Consider the following 21,635-nt stretch of genomic DNA (forward strand, 5'->3'; position numbering starts at 1 on the left):
CATTAAAAAGATATTGCGAATACTGCAGGATAACATTTTCCTATACCTGTGACGACGAATATTATTCATGATAGTCATTATCTACGTGACTTGTATTGCGATATTTGCTGTAATGAGTTATTTTATATTAAATGTATTTAAAACAGGTCACTCACGAATTTTAAGTCGAAAACGTTCGACATGTTTTACTCCCTACCGAGGAGTGTCATGTCACTCACGAATTTTAAGTCGAAAACGTTCGACATGTTTTACTCCCTACCGAGGAGTGTCATTAGGAGTTTGCGTTTACGGTGACGGACCGGCGCAGACTGCGGGCCGCAGCCCTCTACGCCCGATGACTCGGCGCAGGCGCCGGTGGTGGCAGGGGGAGCGAGAAACTACCCTCGTTTATCCCATTATTGTTAAATGATGGGTTGCACACAACACTCACTACGTCATTCGCTAATGGATAGGGGGAGCCTTTGAACAGTCCGGGCGTATTATGATTCCCTGCTCCTGTGTGAAAAAACTACATAGGAGAGACGGGCCGAAACATTTCCACCAGATTATCCGAGCACATACGTAGTATGAAGAACAGGGATAGCCGGGGCTCTGCGGTGACGGAACACGTATTGGATTCGGATTCGACTCACTATATAAGGACTGTATCGTTTATTATGAATACAACTTTACTTAGCAGTTTTTTCTGGTATTATATTTTTATTAAAAAATTACACATATAGTTTAATTAGTGCTTTAATAATAAGTAACATTTCGTCCTGGGAGATCACGTAAAGCATATGGTTTGGACAATATTTGCCCAATCCTCCCGAGTAACTACAACGATTTTGGACAAATACTACAAGAAAATTTACGGTTTGCGAACAAGACGAGATATTACACAAAAAAAATCGTACAATGTAAACAGCAATTACATATGATTCGTAAAGCGAAACATCTGGGCATAGTCTAATCATTTCTTTTAGTTGGAAAAAAAGTGTTGGATCTGTGCTTGGTGGCCTTTTAGAGAATATGGCATGTTACTTACGACAACCCCGACTTTGGTATACAATATAACCATCATGGAGCGTTCTATCGACCTGTTCTAGCCATGGTTCAACGCCATGAATGTCCGTTAGGCTTTGGATTTCGGTAGATTCTTTTAGCTGTTTCCCTCATTTCGCTGGCGTCCGAAATTGACGGAAATCCAAAATGTTGCATAAAAAGTCGTTTTCATGTAAAGATAAAAATTCACCACATTTATTCTGTGGATGTTCAATTGAGCAATCATGAAAAGGACACTTAGATGGCATATTTTGGCAGCATATTAACCTTTTGTTTCTTTAAATCGTACCAAGGAATCGGTGAAATAGTCTCAAATTAAGCTCCATAGGCTTGTCCAAATTACATTTGCTAGACGGTATTAAAATCATCATAAAGTCCCTAAAATAAAATAAATGTAAAACCTTCTTATATCCGATATGGCTTAAAAATATTATACCCACAGATTATACCTTATGAACATAGTAATACAAAATAATACACACGTCAACAGTTAGACTAGGTTTTATCTGTATTTATAATAAACGATACAGTCCTTACGTTTCGATAAGGTAACCGTGCTGGCGAAAGAAAAGTTTGTGATTTAGCGAAAAGTACGGGAGGCTATCGAAATTAGTCGTCATCCGAATTTTAACCGTGATTGTGGTTGGTCAGTGCCTACAAGCTGGAAAACTGTTTTGGGTACTACGTCGGTGGACAGTGTGGACGAACCATTAGCGTATGACGTAGTGAGTGTTGGGTGCAACCCATCATTTGACAATAATGCGATAAACGAGGGTAGTTTCTCGCGCCCCCCTGCCGCCACCGGCGCCTGCGCTGAGTCATCGGGCGCGGAGGGCTGCGGCCCGCAGTCTGCGCCGGGCCATCACCGTAAACGCAAGCTCCTGATAACACTTCTCGGTACGGAGTGAAACATATCGAGCGTTTTTCGACTTAAAATACGTGAGTGACCCGTTTTTAATACATTTAATATGTCTGTCTCACGGAAGTTATTTTTTACCTCATAAACGGTGATACTTAATAGGTACTAGAAACAAATAACCATTAATTTCCTGTATAAAATAATTATAACATAGGAAATCTGTCATTTCGTTGATTTCATAGTTAGTTTCGGTGAAAATTGAGTTATAAATGTTATCTTAGTTGCAGCAGTTGAGTAACCTTTGTTGACAGCCATGCGTCAAGTTCAAAATAAACACTCTCTGTTGCTAGGCAACGAAATTAAACCTCATTTAAACAGAAAATCTCCTTCAGATTGAAAGACGCCTTTGATAGCTAAATACTTTCGTTGACATTTAATTTTTTTAAAGTATGTTGCACCAATTATATTGAATTGATTTTTCGCATGGTAGTAGATATTTGTAGTTTATGTGATTTTTTCCATAGGTGTATCTTTACAAATACTTGTTGAAAAGAGCTGTCAAAAAATCTCTGACATTTTAATCATTATTTTTTCAGGGAAATAAATATTTAAAAAAATCTGAGTTATACTCCTACTCATTCTTTGTAGCTATGATTTTGGTTTGATTGCTCTACCTTATATAGTTCAGGATAAAAACGACTTTGAAAAATGTGTCCATAAAATGACGTTTTTGACATTATCTCGGTGACGGTTCAAGATAGGGGGCTAAAACTTACGGTGTTTCTATATTATAAGATAGCCAACAAATGACATTATAAAAATCCGATATTCGTCACAGGGGCCACTTCTCCTTCCTTAGCCTGCTAGACACTTTTGAAAGTTTCAAAAAATACCATGGTATGTTAATTTTTTTGTTTATTACAAATCAGACTCATGATGGGATCGTATGTCAGATCAATAATCAAACATTTGGTAATTTTTTAGTTACCATAAATTGCACTTAATAATCAAAAAATCAACAATTAAAAAAAACTACCTATAAGTTATGTTTTTTTTGTTTGTTGAATTTTTGATTATTAATAACCTATAGTTTTTTTTTGCGTGCGCGCCGGTGATGTGATATGCTATAGTGTATTTCTTTTCGTATTTAACAAAATGCAAACAAACCACAATATGGTATTTGACTAGGTAAGGCAAGTCATATTCAAATCAATAAATTTAACTCGATGTGAAAACTTACAGAAGTTTCACTACGTAATATTAATACTTACTCAACGTAACAATGAAGCTGCTAAAATTGTGCTATTTTGCTAATAGGAATATATCGGGATGATTAGATTTATCAATAGTAATTTAGTTTTGTAATATTTGTTATTACATGGTCCTATAATTCGTTAGCAGCCTATAGTTTTTTAGAATTAGAAAATAGATAGGTAAGTGATCTTGACTTGTCTATTTCTGGAAACCACTTAGGAAAAATAAATCACGGCAAATACACATGTAACAAATAGGAAATAACAAATCACATACGATCATTTACATTATTTTGCTTTCGTAAGTAATGTTTTAAAAGCGTTTTTCAATAAAAAGACACGTCATGAATGTCATGATAGTTCAAAAGTTTCAAAACATGAAAATCGGTTGAAGCCAGAGCGATAGAGGACGGATCAAGGCAGTTATTTTTATTTACTTACCTAAAGAAATACAATATCACGTGTTATACGCGTGTTTTCTTTTTACTTATCACAAGAGATTTATTTCTCGAGTTCTCGAGGCATTGAGTTTTTTTTTCCCGTCTCGACTTAGGTCAAATTTCGCGCCTCGAGAATTCTCGAGCAGAAACCCTACTCATAAGGTACCTTTTCCCGTGGGACGTCACATATTGTTCCCGCGGCAGTTATGGATTGTGAAAAAAAAGCTCTAACTCCCTTGTAGCTTGGGAGTTGTAGCTTTTTTTAATGATGTCATTAATTTATACGAACCATTTGTTGTTGAAAGTCAAGGTATAAAGAAGTTTTACTTTTAAAATACCGACGATGGTTATTTAATATTTTTGTTTATGTTTAAAAATATTTACTTTGATTTATTTAATAGCCGTAAAAAATATTTTTACACATCGTTAATTCAAACCCGCGATAATTCGAACCTCTCTATAATTCGAAGTTATCACGAGTTCCCTAGAAAATCTCTTTATATTTCGAAATAATTCAATACATTTTTAAGCACTTGGTAATTCGAACAAAAAAATCATTGCTACGTAACAAAACGACGCGTTAACTCGAATTCATAGGCGTCAAACACTCGACAATTCAAAGTTATCAGATTGCAGAGGTAAGTGGAAGTACCCTTCGTTTTGAGACAAGTTCCAAGTTCATCGTTGCATGAGCATTTGTTATTGTAAAATAATTTCTGGCACTAGGTATTTCTGATAAAAAAAAGTTATTGATCAGTCTCAGCAATGTGCTTTGAAGCAAACTAATATTGCAGACTTCTTCCCAAAGACTAATAATTAATTCACATTATGTATAGTGCATGTAAATATGTACCTCTAACCTTTGGATATTGTTAAAAAATTAGCAGTTAATAAATCATAATTAATTATTACTCAATAATTCGAACTTTCATATTTTTTCTCTCAAAAATTTCGAACTATTTGATAATTCAAACTCTCGATAATTCGTAATATTTTAAAAGTCCCTTGAGTTTCGAATTAACGAGAGTCGACTGTATTTTAATCGTGGTTGAATGCCGTAGGTCTGTGCCTTCTATGCCAAACCAATCAAAAAATGACAATATGGCGGATGAATGTTTGAAATGTATTTAAGAATTATTTCGCTGAAAATTTAGTTTTTTCTTCGCAAGTGTGATGAAAAACATTGTGTGTAACTTTGGGGGTAAGAATTTTGTAAGCTCGAGTCTTTAATTATACACGGTGTAACATGAGGAAACCGAATAATTTTAACCACGCATTTCTGAGGTCAAAAGAAAGAAAAAATGTAATATAAGTTTAGGTCAATTTCGCCAAAAAAAATTTTTTTTGTTTTTTTTTTTTTTTTTTTTTTTCAATTTGAACATAAAAAATAAATGTTATTGGTGAACTTGTTACTTAAAATTGATTTTTACATTTTTTTTTCGCAATACCTTCTTTTTGCAAAGTGGTACTTGTCACTTTTTGACATCTATCAATAAGGATATTTAGACTACGTCCCATAGCAGCAACCTTACCATCAAAAAAGCCTTTTACATTATGTTGTACTTGTACTTGTTTATTTTTAAATTAATATTATCTCTGAAACTAGGCGTTTTTAAAAAAAAGTTTATAGGACATTTTTGTCTCTAAATATGATCAGGAATACGCTGTTAAAATTATTCGGTTTACTCATGTTACACCGTGTAGACCTCGCTTACTAAATCTCACTCCCACGTTGCAAAATGTACTATTATGTACTTTTAAAATACTGACTTTTATAATTTAATATTTTTGTATATACACATACAGTGGAACCTTGCTAACTCGAACCTCGGTAAGGCGAAATCCTCGTTACGAAATAAGATGCCATTCCCTTCCCTTCAAAGCCCAAAACCTCCATAACTCGAAATATTTAACGTCATTAAGACGAAGTAATCAAAGTTTCCCTTCACGACTATACAGTATATTTTTTACCTCTATAACTCGAATAAAATAGGCGTATTGTTTTATTATCTCTATATCTCGAAGTAGCTTACTAACAAACCTCTGTAACTCGAAAAAGACATTGAGACTGTACGTTACGGGTTTGTATAATTACCTCTATAAGACTATTTTTTCATACCGTTTACCTCTCGAAACCCCTTTAAGATGAAAAAACCAATAAGAACCTCTCTAAGTCGATGCCCTCTACAAGATGAAACCTCGTTAACACGAAGTTTTCTGCATTTCCCTTGAGTATCGTGCTAACGAGGTTCCACTGTAATTCATTTTTGTAAATATTTTTAATTTACACGAGTACTGGTCACAACTGTAGGAGCAACTGAATTAAGCGGTGGCACTCCCATACTAAATTAGTACGGGAGCGCTTACGTGTACTCGTAGTGATCTCTGATCTCGATTGTGTTATGTGCTCCGTCTTGTAGTTGATGTGGTCTGTGGTAGGGGATTAATACATTTTATTAAGTTTGTAAACAAAAGGGTCCACTTTTTTAATACTTATAGTTCTAGCTTATTGTAATTCTTATTAAGAAACTATTGATTATTGAAATAACAACTATTTTTAATTAATTTAAAGTTTTTACAATTGATTTACTGGCTTTCTTATGCACACATTAAATTTGCACAGAAGCTGGTGGAGTTACAACCGTTGGAGGAGGTGAAAAAGTGGCTGGCGTAGTTGCGGGACTGCGGGGTATGGTTTTAGAAGAAAGACCTGAGGACAAATCTGCGTCACCATTTGAAAAAGATCTCCACGAATTGCATGAGCATGCTCCATTACCTAATGGTCTTCATAATGGACAAGAAGATGATAAGGCTTTCAAGTGAGTAAACGTAACTTAATAGGGAATATTACGCAAAACTGCGTAGCCACTAGCCAGCACATTCGTATGGTCTACTCTAAAGCAAAGGAGGTGCAAAAAAAGACGTAAGAAAATTATTGACCAAAAGTGCAAAATATATAGGAATCGTAAAGATTTAGAAAAATTTCAATCAAAACGCTAAAATAAGCATGTTTTGTAGGAAAAACTTTTCTCTAAAATCGAAAATGGCCAAGATATTTGACCCGAAAGTTAGGAAAAATTTAGGACAGTAAAAACTTCGATGGATGTTGTGTCATTATAACACCTATTTCTTAATGTGTTATCGTAGAGAATACGCTAAAATAAGCATGTATTGTAGGAAAAACTTTTCTCCAAAATTTTTCCCAGTAGTTACCAGTGGTAAAAGGTGGGAAAATAAACCCAGTAGCTACCACTGATAACAACTTGGTGGTAACTAGTGGGAATAACCCGATGAGAGGTTTTTAATGAAATTTCATACAAAGTTGCAGGACTAAGGTCTAGGCCGGGAAGTGGCTCTTTTTTAATTTTCATTTCACATACATTTGTGACAACATCATGGCATTCAGCCATTAAAAAAAAACTAAACAATATTTGCTTTTTGGTTTGTTATGATTATGACATTCTGCCTATTAAAAAACAATAAACGATGTTTGCTACATTTTGCAGTTTTATTTATATAAAATTGGCATGAACATAATAGGTAATAACACATTATTAAAACATTAAATTAAATGTGCATTGCAAATTTAATTACACAAATACACATTTGAAATATTTCATTTAAATATTAGCGGTAGAAATGCCTACCCAAACACGCGTACTTAGGTATTTTTTTAATCGTTTTGGAGGCAAACTTTTTCAATCTGTAATTCTATTTTATTGGATTTAATGTGCGTTGTTGTTTGTGTTATTTAAAGCCTGACCAGGAATATATGATCATGCGCCATGTTGCGGAATTTCAGTGGAACTAATTTCGTACACTGGCAATAATTTTATAATAGGTTGTCACTGTTGTCAGTGTCATTGTGGCGGTTTACTTGAATAATACTTAAGTGTTGAATATTAAATATTAAATGACAAAAAATGGCCAAAACTATACACAGTCGAGAGGGAAACATTGTAAATAATGTAAATAATAAACTGCTGGAAAAGAACCGTTTGGGAAATGAAACTATTTCGCTTCGAAACATTTCCAAATTAACATCAGAGCTGACAGGTAAACAAATCAAAATGTCATTATAGTCTGGTTATTACGACTTGGTTATTGTAGTGTTATGTTATACAAGCGAGGAAATTGACTTAAGTACAGTAACAAAGATGTGTTTGAAGAATATTTACTATGGGCAAAGATATACATAACATACATTTTCATTTTTAGTTTTAATCTTGTGTCGATATATGGCAATAAATTTACAGTGACTACAAAATTGACCATGACAATAACTCTCTATACACTCTATTCTCTTTGCTATGGGCTTTGGAGACGATCAATTTTGTTCATTGACAATGTAGCAGACCCTATGTAAGGTAATTTTGACCTATGTGTGACGCGTAAGAAAATAAATGAATTTTAAGCGGTAAAAACCGACAGTAAAAAATGTGAACACCGAATATTTGGATTCTGATTATGATTAGAGTGAATAAAAGTATGTAGGTCAAAATAACGAGTTGCCAATCCACATTGTTCAGACTATACTGAACTATTGCCATATAAATGAGAATAATAGCGCCCTCTTGACAATGATCATATATTCCTGGTCAGGCTTTAATATCAGTTCCGACGAAAATATGAAATGAATATGAATTGTAGTATACGAAATTGAGAGCGGAAGCAGAATTGACTTAAAATAACTTGCTGCCGCCAAAATCAAAGGCGAACTAACTGAATGTAATTATAATATCGTCAACATTGTGGGAATTATACTCCAAGCTTAAGTAAGTATGTATGTGAAGCATAATATCAACATACACAAGTATGTAAACCTAGTTAAGTGGCTAAAACGACAGTCAGACGGATGCAAGGCGCAAAAATCAGAGATACTATACGTGTAATAAATTGAAAAATCACAGTACATGTGTAAAATATACGTGTGTAGTTATATTTGGTGTCTAGTTTATTTTTAGTTTGTCTAGAAATTAAACTTTGATTTCGTGGAGATTTATTTATTTATTTCATTGCGTTTTTGAGAAAAGCACTATACATACATGGGCGGGAAAAGGGGTTGTCGGGCTAATAACTATTCGGCCTCACTACGTTCGGCCGTCTATATGCATTAGGCCGGCCACCCCTTACTTCCCAGCCTCTAGTAATGTACTATTAAGTTTTGATTCATGCGACAACAATGTTGCATATAAATTCCATTATTTGACGCAGTCTAAACAAAAGTAAAATAAAAGTTGACACGAAACGCCCTGATACTATGTAATGTGATGTATGTGTTAGTATGACGTTCCTTATATTTGTTTCAGTCGCACTCCAGGTTCCCGGCAACCATCTCCTGCTGAGGAGGAAGGCGGTGGAACAGGCGGGGTTGTTGGTGGCGCCATCCGCAATGGAGACGCCGCCGCATTCCCGCTGCTGCCTCCGCACGCAATGCCGGCTCCGGCTCCCGCACCAGCACAATTACACCATTTACCACATCTGTCCCACCCGCAGGTTTGAATATCATTTATTCAGAGGGATGATTCTCTAACATGACGTAATAAATAATGAATAAATATGATCGTCTAATAGAAAATGACAATGTCTTCCAACTTGGATTGCAACTAAATCTAAAAGACATTATCATCTTCTATAAGACGATCATATTTATCCACCACGCAAAGAGCTTAGTCGTGTTTTAGGCCTTAATATAGAAGGTAATAAGAAGAGAATTAAAGACTCAAGGAATATTGTCAACGTAAATTATGTAGTAAGTACATTTACTGCCATCTTTCGACACAAATGATTAACACTATAGAACGCCATTTGACTTTGATCCTTATTTTCTCACTGATATGTGTTATGTTATATTTGTTAAATGTCAAAAAGTATCGCCATCTAGAGTAGGCCAAAGGTATGGAGCCATCGCTCGAAAAGATGCGTGTTGGATTGCGAAATTCGAATATGATGGTTATTTTGGAATTAAGATGGCGGCCATGCACTTTGTTATAAAAGTCGTTATGGATGTCGTTTTACAGGTTTTAGGGAGTGTGGATTTCGAAAATGATAACTATTTTGGAATCCATGATGGCGACCATGCACTTTGTCATAAAAGTCGTCATGGATGTCGTTTTACAGGTTTTAAGGACTGCGGATTTCGAAATTGATAACCATTTAGGAATCTTAAGATGGCGGTCATGCAATTTGTCATAAAAGACGTCAAGGATGTCGTTTTACAGGTTTTAAGGAGTGCGGATTTCGAAATGAACTATTTTGGAACCCAAGATGGCGGCCATGCACTTAGAAAAGTCGTCATGGGTATCGGCCATCTTGGATTTAAAAATAGTCATCATTTTCGAAATCCGCACACCCGATTTCGAAAATGATGACTATTTTTTTGTCCAATGACGACTTTTATGACAAAGTGCATGGCCGCCATATGGGATTCCAAAATAATCATAATTTTTTAAATCTGCACTTCCTGAAACCTGTAAAACGACGTCCGTCACGACTTTTAGAGTCTGTGCGGAAAGAGAAGAGTCGTGGAATGTATTGGGCCCCATACATTCCACCACTCTTCTCTTTCCGCACAGACTCTATGACAAAGGGCAAGGCCGACATCTTGGGTTCCAAAATAAGCATTACAAATAAGAATTTTAAGTTAAATAAAAATGGAAAATAAGGTTAAGAAGGCTGACTGGTTGACTAGACGTCAGTTAATTCTGTTCTTTATAATCAGACATAGGATTCTATGGGGCAGAATTTATTGGCAGCTAAGGAGTTCCTATATCGATAAACTCAATTATCGATACTTTTCCCTAATACTAGTGACCGCCTCCAGTTTCGTTTGTAAATGTATTATATTTGTAGTATTATTTCGGAGTCGATGATAAAGTTTACACAAAGCCTATTTTATATGACCGCTAGATTAAAAAAAATTACGATAAGTGAAGTTTCAAAAATCCCTTCAAAGTAAAGAAAACGGGAATTTAGTTATTATTTTGTTTCATGTTAATACTTTGAATAAAAAAATATATTTAATAACGAAACTTGGAGCGATCACTAGGACATGAGGAACATCAATAATTGAGTTTATCGATATAGGAACTCCTTAAAAATAAATTCTGCCCCATAGAATCCTATGTCTGTTTATAATTTCTAACAGATATCCGTTTTAGGCGAGAGATAAATAAAATGTCTTTGCTTCAATACAATGTGAGTTATGTTGCAGCACCATCCTGGGATGTTGGGAGTTGGACCACTGCAGGGTTTGCCGCATCCACAACATCCTCAAATTCACCCTGGTACGTAAGTTAGTCTTAAAATACGATACCGTTACATTGCCCATTGAAACTTATTGTAAATACTCTTTAATAGAAAAAACCGAGTTTTCAAAACAGTTTGAAATGCCTTATAAATTATTGGCTGGTATTTAACTGATCACAAGATATAGCAGGGGTCACCAAATGGCGGACCGCTAATAATAATACTTAATTAACAAATTAATCCTTCGTCACCTTTTTCTGGTAGCATTTCGTTTCTGTAAGGGTCGCAGTTCTAACCTAACCCACTTTTCTGCTAGCAGTTCAGTTCTGTGAAGATCGCAGTTCAAACCTAACCTAACCCACTTATATAGTAGCTAATCATAGTGGTTTATTTAGTTTAGGTATCATAGTGGCCTTCCGGGTCAAGTTCCGAGTCCGCGTCCAGGACCAGGTCCAGGTCGAGGTCCTGGTCGAGGTCTAAGTCCAGGTCCGGGTTCAGGTCCAGATAAGATCCCGGATCCAGGTCTTGGTCTAGGTCCGGGTCCGAGTCCAAGTCTACCGGGTCCGGGTCCTAGTCCTAGTTCCAGTCCAAGTCGAAATCGAAATCGCCAAACGCGTACTATGCGTCGTAGAAGAGTTCTGATCTGATTATCATCAGCAGTTCCACTTCATCCAATGCGACAGTTTTTAATGTCCTCATTTTGTGAAGTGAAAAATATAGATAATACTCCTAAAAATACTTGTGATACTTCATTAGATTCGTCATGATGTCTAGAAAAATGTATTCGAAGCGTGTATTAGCACACAAAAAATTACAAAAGTTATTAACAAAAAAAGGGAGAAAAAAGTAGATTTTCTTATTTCCCAAATATCTCAAAAAGTATTAATATTTAAGAAACCAAAATTAATTTTATAAAAGAGGAGGATATTTCCAATCAAACATTCCATACTTCCAGAACTGTATCTCCATTATTTATACTTTTTATTCAACGCTGAACACAGCCCTCCGTGCCTCATTTTCGGGAATCGCGCGCGGCGTGAAAAAGCGATTACGTAACATAAAATATAATTTTAAAGGTATTAAAAATTCATTAAAAAATTAAAAAAAAAATATGGTGTATTTAAAACATGTCAACAAATGTAATACTTGTAGAAATTCATCTTAAAGTTATTATTTCAACAAGTTAGGCAATTGTTAATGAACAAAATTTTCTCGAAATTCCTTCTTTATTGAAAACTAAAAAAAAATTATACTTAACTATTGTAACATTTCCTCGCTTTCTAGAGCCCTTCTCATATACATGCTTAATAAGATCACGTTATAAAAGTTGTGAAAAAATTAATAGTTTGGTTATAATATTGTTTTATATTTTATCTACACACATGTCAATAGTGCTCTATAATGCGTTCAGAAACCGTAGGAAATGACAAGCTTTATTACAACCAATTTTACTATGAGAACTTTCTTATCTGTGGTAGTAGGAAAATTTGTACTTTAATGTACATAACGTTATAGATTTTTGTAGGTTATGAGTTTAAATTTGGAACAGCAGTCAAAACTCAATAGGTCTCTATTCTAGTATCCATAGATATTAAAACAGTTATCGATACGAAACGTCAATTTAGTATGTTTTTTACTTCGAGCAACACGGAAGGGAGGCGGCATTCGCACTATTTCCCCTCTGCCTAGGTACAAGATCAACTGATCTAGCGCGGGTAATAAAACTAGTTGCGCTCGGATTTTTCACTAGACCGAGTCCAGACGCACGCGTGAACACAGCAGCAGAAAAAATGCCTAATTGCTCGGTTTTTTGTCGTAAAACGGTCGTAGACATCAAATTTACAAAAAGAAGGTGTTACATTTCACATGTAATATTTTTTTTACATATCATACGTTTAATTACATTTAAACACAATTATTATATTTTAGTCTCATGTAATTGTTGGATTTATCGATTTTGCTCGCCCAGTACAAATTACGGATCGGTCGAGCGACAAATCCGACTTCTCATCTGTCAGAATACAATAAAATACTTCGACGAAAATGTGTTAGTGTGCGTGTTGTGACACTTGTGACTCGTCCGTACACAAAAAGAGATCGAGGTTTGCAAGATTTGTCTTTGACGTGTGTCATTTTCTATGTATTTGTATCGTCATTACAGATTGGATTTTGTATGTAAGTGTGTGAGAAAGTGCGACTGTGTGCACCTTTCCCCCCGCAAAAAAAGGCAGAAAGATTTGTACGGTAAGATATCGCTTGGGCCCCTCCCTTCCGATGTGTCGGGAGCCGGTGTTGCTCGAAGGTTTTTTAAATATTAACCGCACGATATTTGATCTCGAGTGACATGGGAATAGGGACTTCATTCTTTTGTCTATGAATTAAAAAAAACTACGGATGTGTGACATGCGTGAAAAAAGTTTTCATTCACCGCCATTTGACGTACAGTTTATCTTTTAGTTAGTTTTAATTATGTGTTTATATAAAGTAGTGTATGTAACTGTACATAATTAGGCATTAAAACACTCATGTGATCCTATTAAGAAACTCACTAACGTTCGTTTCTTAAACCCACTTTCGTATTTTAATGCCTCTCATTATGTAGCAGTCACATAAACTACTATTACAATTTTACCTTGATTTTTCGTTTTTCGTCAATTTTCTATGTTATTCTAAAACTTATTTTAAGCAAAGTATTAACATAATTAAAACTTTTATAATGTGATCTCATTAAGCATGTATATGAGAAGGGCTCTAGAAAGCGACAACATATTACAATAGTTATACAGGGTGGAAGAAAACTAAGGACCTTCCTGGAAGTATTGCATCGTTTCAGTGATATAGAGTAGGGTAGATTTGTAATAGCTAGAATCATTAATTAACTAAAAAATAATAATTCCAAATTAACAACTTTTTAATTGTGGTGACAACCCTATTGCATCTACAGTCTACACAATCACGGTTAGATCAAAGAATCGTTGTCGGGAAACCTCGGAACTCTTACGTTTATTTCCGAACGTTGACGTAATTGCACTATTGTATGAATGACACATAAATGTCAAATCAAATAAATACGAAAATGCTTTTATTGATTACTTTATTCCTTATAACCTTAACTTAATATTTATAAACCACTATCATCAGGTCATCACATACGATGTTCAAACGTCCCACCGTGTCTTATAACGCACGCTGCAGCTCGTGCCGGAGTATTTCGGTGGACATGCGAGAGGGTGCGCTCTTCAACATTTTTCCGTTCGTGGTACAGTCACCTGCAATAATATGTTACTCTTCGACGGCCGCCAAAATATGTGACACGCTCTTATGGCTCTACAAATAAGATCGTGTCAGATATTTTTGCGGCCTTCGTTGTGTAATATAGTATTGCCGGTGACTGTCCAACGGGCTGATTATTGACGACACGATCATAAGCTCGCCAAATTGTCCTACGCCCAGTTGGATGCGGTGGCGGGTAAGTCTCTCTGTACCTTCGCAGAGCTTCAGCCGCATTAAAGTTGCATTGCGCGTATAGAAAGAGCAAATTTAAGGGCTGCTATTTAACTGATCACCAGATTTAGTAAAATTTAATACCAAAAAAGTCTACTTTACCACCCTAAAATAATAAATGATCACCAAAATTATAACACCATTTTAATGTGAAATGATTACCAATTTTATTACATTTTACTATCCTATTAAAGGAAATGACACCAAACTAATTATTATTAACCCAAAAATTGTAAATGATTACCAAATTTCAAACCCCATTTTAATGTGAAATGATAACCAAATTTTTACATCTTGCTATCCTATTAAATAAAATGACACCAAAATAATCATTGTAAACCCAAAAATAGGAAATGACCACCAAAATTAGAACTCCATTTTAATGTAAAATTATAACCAAATTTTTAAATCTTGCTATCCTATTAAAGCAAATGACTCCAAACTAATCACTGTAAACCCAAAAATAGTAAATGACCACCAAAATTATAAGCTCATTTTTAATAAAAATGTTCAAATATTTAATATCCTATTAAATTAATTAATCCACTTCGTCACCTTTTTCTAATAACATTTCTTTTCTGTAAGGGCCGCAGTTCAAACCTAATCTAACCCACTTTTCTAGTACCATTTCGTTTTTGTATGGATCGCAGTTCAAACCTAACCTAACCCACTTCTCTGGTAGCATTTCGTTTCTGTATGGGTCGCAGTTCAAACCTAACCTAACCCACTTTTCTAGTAGCATTTCTTTTCTGTAAGAATCGCAGGTCAAACCTAACCTAACCCACTTTTCTAGTAGCATTTCTTTTCTGTAAGGGTCGCAGTTCTAACCTAACCTAACGCACTTATCTGATAGCAGCTCGGTTCTGTGAGGATCGCAGTTCTAACCTAACCTAACCCACTTTTATACTAGCATTTCGTTTCTGTAAAGGTCGCAGTTCAAACCTAACCTAACCTACTTTTCTAGTAGCATTTCAGTATGCTATTAGAAAAGTAGGTTAGGTTAGGTAGGTATGCGGTGCGGGGAACGGGGGGTTGAGCGGCAGGGGCTAGTAATTTTGGCATCATTTTACTTTATTTGGTAATATGTATACATTTTTGGTAATCATAGTGGTTTATTTAGGTGAAAATGTCGCATTAATCTGGTGTTCAAGATTTGGTGATCATTAATGATTTTTGGTGATCATTTAATATATTTGATATTTGAATACAATTTGAAGTGCAGTCGTAATTAAAACGGTGGTACTTTTGTAATTTTAGGCCTTATTTTTTTGGTGTTCAGTTATTTTTTTTGGTAAGCATGATTATTTTATTTAGGGTACCAAAGTATTTTTTGGTGGTCATTAATGTCATTATATTTGTAGCCAAATTTAAGTAACCTCGAGCCTTCAACAAAGGCATATGACATTAGGAAAGGTTAATGACAATTGACAATTACATTCTAACCATAGTGTTGATTTTCAACCACGCAAAGAGGTTCGTTAATTATAGGAAATGCAATTATTAAGTATTTCATATTTGTCATGCACGTTTTAAGGGGCCGGTATATGACCTTTTCGATTTAGACCTCACTTTGTAACCATAATTTGTTCAATAAATGTTTAATAATTGCATTAAATTACACGTAAATTTGTTCACGAAGAAACCGTGTACCGAGTCTTTATGCCATTATATTTTTAATTTGCTGTTATTCTCTACAAATCGACACTAAAAGTATCAAAAAATCAAAATATGGAGTTCCGTTTGAGACAGAAGCAAAACAATTTTGTCTTTGACAGTAATTGAATTATTGTATGATTCTGAAAGCTAGATAATTCAGCTACCAATTTATTATCGATTTATATTTTTACTCACAAAGACAACACAGAAATTCAAACTCAAATGTAAACTTTCGAACAATTTCCATACATTGACGACATCACTCAAAATTCTTCTTCAAGTCAGATGCCCGTTGGGGCTACACCGGAGCACACGTGTACTTCTTCAAATGAAAATGACAGCTTGATTTTCTTGCTTTTGACAATTATATTGACATTAAATCATATACGCACACGAGAAAGTATACCAGTAGATAAATTGTATTTCAAAAAATAGGGTACATAAATATCAGCTCGCGTCTCATTTAAATTTGATTTGCTGTTATAATGGTTGAAAACCGCAGTAAACTATCTTAAAACAATACGATTACAGTCGAATTTAAGTATTATGTTCCTTCAAAACTCGCTTAAAATGAAAAAAGTTTAAAGACTCATCTTTACTGATTGGGATCAATTTTTATTATGCTGGTATCATTTTGCGTCAGTTTAAAAACGTATTTGACTTCTGTACGTCAATGAATTTTGATGACAATTGTAATCTTGTATTATATTATAGAACTTTTATCTTTAAATATTGCCTATTAACAGGAAGAGTTATGTAATTCGTATAAGTAATACCTGAAAGTCTTGTACCTAGATTTGTAATACCATGGATTGCGACGAATAAATGATTATGATAATGCCGTTCGTTCCGTCTATATGTATAATGCGTGTACGTGCTGTTCTCTGAAAATCTTCAGGAAAAAATAACGGCTAGACCAGCACTAAGTACTAGCGAGTTTTTGCGGCTTTGGAGACCGAGATGAAGCTTACAGGCCAATAGCGCTCTAGTTATTGTTATGTATACCTATGTATCGAATGTTTTATAAATTACCTATAAAAAGCAATGTTTTATTTCGATTAGGTCTACATTTTGTGCATATTGCATATCTGAAGTATTTTCGTACTAAACTTGAAACTTTCGTTGAAACTAAATAAAACAATTATTCCAAATGTACAGTCGCCTGCAATTGATGTTACACAACGAAGGCCGCAAAAATATCTGACACGATCTTATTTGTAGAACCATAAGACCATGTCACATATTTTTGCGGCCTTCGAAGAATAGGTACCGTTATTATCACCAACTTTGCCCGCTTTTTTTTTTAAACGAATTTCTCAACACATCATATGACTTTTTTTGCTCAGCACGTCCATTGTCATCAAACGCATCAGTTTATTTGAAAAAAAAATAATTTTTATCGTGTTTTTACCCATTTTTTTGCGTTTTAGAGGGCGGGCAAAGATATCCGGGGTATTCGCCAACATTGCCCACGTCAATTTGGTATTCAAATACAGCTCGTATGATGATGATGTCTAAGGATCACTTAAAGGTTTTGGGCAATCCTACCATTCCCTGTTAATAACTTAAGCGATAAGTGTAAAAACTTTAAAATAAATTTGCTGGACAATGTTGCCTACCCGTTTTTGCCCATTTCCAAATAAGGCTCGCCTAAGCATTTTACAAAGGCTAGGGTTGTCACTTTTGAGAAAATCTGTTACAATAGTTTAATGGCCAAAAATATGATTTTTGTTGTGTTTTTCATTCGTTAACGGGTTAAAACATCTAAATAAAGGATAATAAGACAAATAAATACAGTATATATTTATAAACTTATTTTAGTGTACAAACATAACCTTCTTTTACTTGCGAAGTTGGGTAAATTAGATGAAAGTGACAACCCTAATCCGTTTTTGGTGGTGTGCAATGTTGGTATGGATGCCAAATTACCGGATTACTTTGCCCACCGCTAAAACTTTTGTGTATTTAGGCCTTTTTAGTTTAAATCTCAATAGACATAATCTATGCTTCATGTGTTATAACTCAAACCCGGAAACATTTGTCAAAGGGTTCTCAATTTTTTCTACTTGCATTCATTATTTATCAATTTTTTGCCCGCCGAAATATACCCTATATTAGACAACTCGCTCAAACTCAAAATTCCCAAGTCAAGTTATGCACAAGTTTGTTATATAGTTTTGTCAGAAATATACCTAACCTTCTTCTCTCTTCTTCTTCGTCGTAACCTCATGACTGAGGGTCGTGACCGCCATAAGTTGCGTTTTCTTGGATTGCTCTCCAACCTGGCCGATCTTCTGCCTTCCGCATAGAGCCCTGGAACTTGACGCGTGTGACTGCCTCAATGGCATCAAACCAGCGTGTGGGTATTCTGCCTCTGCCTCTTCTGCCCCAACCTGGCCACCGATCATCAACTTCTCTAGACTGTCGGGTTCCCGCCGGGCCAAGTGCCCAAAGAACCCGAGGATACCTAACCTATTTTCTACTAAAAATAGCAGGGTGGCCATAACTATTATAATTTTTTCTACATTAACGAATTTGTTTAAAATTGTCTTTTTGGGCAAAGTTTCCCTGGAGGCAAAGTTGGCGCTAATGACGTAACATATTATTGCAGGTGACTGTACATAAATGTTTCGGTGATTTTGAGATTATTTTCCAGGTTAGTTTACTAACAATCAAGTTAGTAAACTAACCGACGTATAAGTAGTAAGGTACCGCTATTGTTTAGCGATACCGATTATTTTTAAAGGTAAAACTATACCGTTTGAAATATAAAGATATTAAAATTACAGCAGGGACAACCATTTTTTATCGGTGTACCTAAACCATCATTGGCCGAGCGTTAGCAAAGGTCTCCGTTTCAGCTTGGGCAAAAATGCTTTTGTATGTTCTCCTTTGCAGATCACATTTCTCAACTGATTCTCGTGAAAATTTGTAAGCAGGTTCGATATAACTATTCTGTTTCGCTTTATCCGCCAAAATGAAATTGCCACCCTGCCGAAACTTTATTTATTTAAATTCCTATTGAATGGATTTTGCACCTTATGAAAAACCGTATAGAGTAGTAAATAACATTTTACATCTGACTTAATGACATCTTGTTTTATTCGCTTTAATTGTACAAAACGCGTATCTCGACAAAGCAATATTAGGTAGTAAAACAGTCAACAATCAAATGAATTAAATAGATACGTCACGTGTGACATGAACAGACAAGGAAAGCAAGACTAAATGCATTGTTTCTCTTTCATCTTTCAATGGAACGCTTTTACCCTCAAAGGAGGCTAGTGGTCAATACTAAACTAAAAGTCCAATCTTAAAAAAACATGATGGGTCACTGACCTGTCCCAGTAAAGTGAGGTAGTGTGCGTGAAGTGCGCTTGTGTGTGAAATGGGGTAAATTGACAGAATCTGAAATTTTACCCACCGCTACCGTCGCCTTAAACAAAAATAATAATCAAACAGAATTATTACATGAAGAAAAAATCCTGTTCAACCTAGACACGGTTTCATTTTATTCTAAAACAATTTTGTGAAACATGTCAGACCTTTTTATTACTCCAGGTAAACAGGGGTTTATGGTGAAAGAGGATACGATCATGGTATAATAATATACTCCGCCTGGTACTCTATTCCGAGATTCGCGTATGACCTAACTGACACGGGCCTACGTCATCATGCTGTTTACAGGTTCTCAAACTTTAAAATGTGGGAGAATTTTAACCAACGGTGAAAATTATTTTAACGGCATTAATTTTAAGTTATTCATGTAGAAACATAGTAAAATAAAACAAATCTAATGTATTAAATTAAACTTTATTTATCTATACAAGACAAACGTTTGAAAAATGAATTCACAGTTACACATTTATTACCAAGCTTACGACGTGAAAAGTTTGGAAAACACTGCGACTGCTGACACTGAGCGAGAAGGAAATAACAATTAACACGCGTTCGACAAGGATGACGGCCAGGGCATGAAGTTATCTAGATCCGAATTGTCAAATGTGACAGCGCTATCCTGTGTTGCCAGTAATGTAAACAGAATTACCCGAATGTCTGAAATTTCTTTCGTGAATCGGAAGATATTGCTAACGAATAATTAAAAATGACGTGTTATTGTAAAATTTAAGATAAAATACATATAAATGAAAATTATAATATTATAAAGAAGTATTTTAACTTATTAACCATAGGTATAATGTACCCATGTAACATGTTATGTTGAAATAAAGTGGCAATGTTATTGTGACGTAGGCCCGTGTCACTCTGGGAATAGAAGACCATGTTTTATTAGACCATGGTTACGATATAATTTTTTATTGTTTATGACGATTGAGTACTTTTGAGTGATTGTCAATGTCACCATTTGCACTGTTTATTGTCGTTAGTACCTACTATTGAATATGGAGAAATTACATTCATACTTCACCCAAAAACTAAACAAGGGGAGACACGCTTAGAATCGCTTACATAAATCCTGCGACGATTCTTACCGAGTAGCCAGAAGACCTAAGAAAGGGTACCTACTTTAGGGGCAAAACTTAACATACCTGTCGTCTAACGATTGTTTACAATTAAGTTCATTGACCATGTCACCTGTTAGGGTTAGAACAAAGTAGTTTTTTGCATGGATGTTTAAAAGGCCATAATTTAGAAACGGTTGCTCATATTAACATAGTTTCTATGGAGAAAATATAGAGCTAAGGCTAAACTATCTCCCATTTCCGGAAAGGTCCGTCGTCAAATTCCACGCTGTTTATCCTTTTTATATTGTTATCGATAAAGAAGGATGTTCGAGAGAATTTTGTTGATTAACAATTGCATAACTTTTTGTAAAAATAACTTTAAGATAAATTTATACAAGTCGTAGTACATTTGTTAACATGTTTTAAATACACCATAATTTTTTTAAATTTTTCAATCACTATTTAATATCTTAAAAATTATATTTAATGTTACGTAATCGTTTTTTCACGCCGCACGCGTTTCTTGAAAATGAGGCGCGGAGGGCTGTGTTCAGCGTTGAATAAAAAGTATAAATAATGGAGATACAGTTCGGCAAGTATGGAATGTTTGATTGGAAATATCCTCCTCTTTTATAATATAAATTTTAATTTCTTAAATATTAATACTTTTTGAGATATTAGGGAAATAAAAAATATCTACTTTTTTCCCCCTTTTTTTGTTTATAACTTTTGATATTTTTTGTGTGCTTTAACACGCTTCGAATACATTTTTCTAGACATCATTACGAATCTAATGAGGTATCACACGTATTTTTAGGAGTATCATCTCTATTTTTCACCGTTTTCCGTTTCTCGAACAGACTATATTATCAGTCTGTGTATATTTAAATTGTCCCTAGTTTTATAAAAAAAAAAATATTTGGTACATTTCAGGTATGACTCTGAACGATTCCATGAACCAGCACATAGAGCTGGTGTTACAAATGGAACAACATCCTCAATTTGACAACAACAGTTTTGCAAGCACTCAACAGGTACTGATATTATTTTTCGTATTTAAGAAGCGAAATAATGTTTTCACTAAAACTGCCGTACGACAAAAGGACGTCAAAACCGTAACACCAAACAATTATTACTATGACTCACAATTCTTATGGGAATACGT

At 34.8% G+C, this 21,635-nt stretch overlaps 1 protein-coding gene and 1 long non-coding RNA gene across 5 annotated transcripts in view; one reads left to right on the forward strand and one right to left on the reverse strand.

The window, feature by feature from the left end:
- The window catches only part of LOC134804941 (uncharacterized), a 384,312-nt gene that overhangs the window by 253,147 nt on the left and 109,530 nt on the right, over positions 1-21,635 (reverse strand). The window lies entirely within an intron of this gene.
- The window catches only part of LOC134804720 (maternal protein pumilio), a 362,073-nt gene that overhangs the window by 88,133 nt on the left and 252,305 nt on the right, over positions 1-21,635 (forward strand). For all 4 annotated transcript variants that reach the window (XM_063777883.1, XM_063777885.1, XM_063777884.1 and 1 more), the window contains 4 exons: positions 6,220-6,415; positions 8,906-9,092; positions 10,810-10,882; positions 21,404-21,504. In XM_063777883.1, the coding sequence (XP_063633953.1) occupies positions 6,220-6,415; positions 8,906-9,092; positions 10,810-10,882; positions 21,404-21,504 (557 nt within the window). The remainder of the gene's footprint in view (positions 1-6,219; positions 6,416-8,905; positions 9,093-10,809; positions 10,883-21,403; positions 21,505-21,635) is intronic.

Source organism: Cydia splendana, chromosome Z, assembly GCF_910591565.1.
Source record: "Cydia splendana chromosome Z, ilCydSple1.2, whole genome shotgun sequence".
Taxonomy (NCBI): domain Eukaryota; kingdom Metazoa; phylum Arthropoda; class Insecta; order Lepidoptera; family Tortricidae; genus Cydia; species Cydia splendana.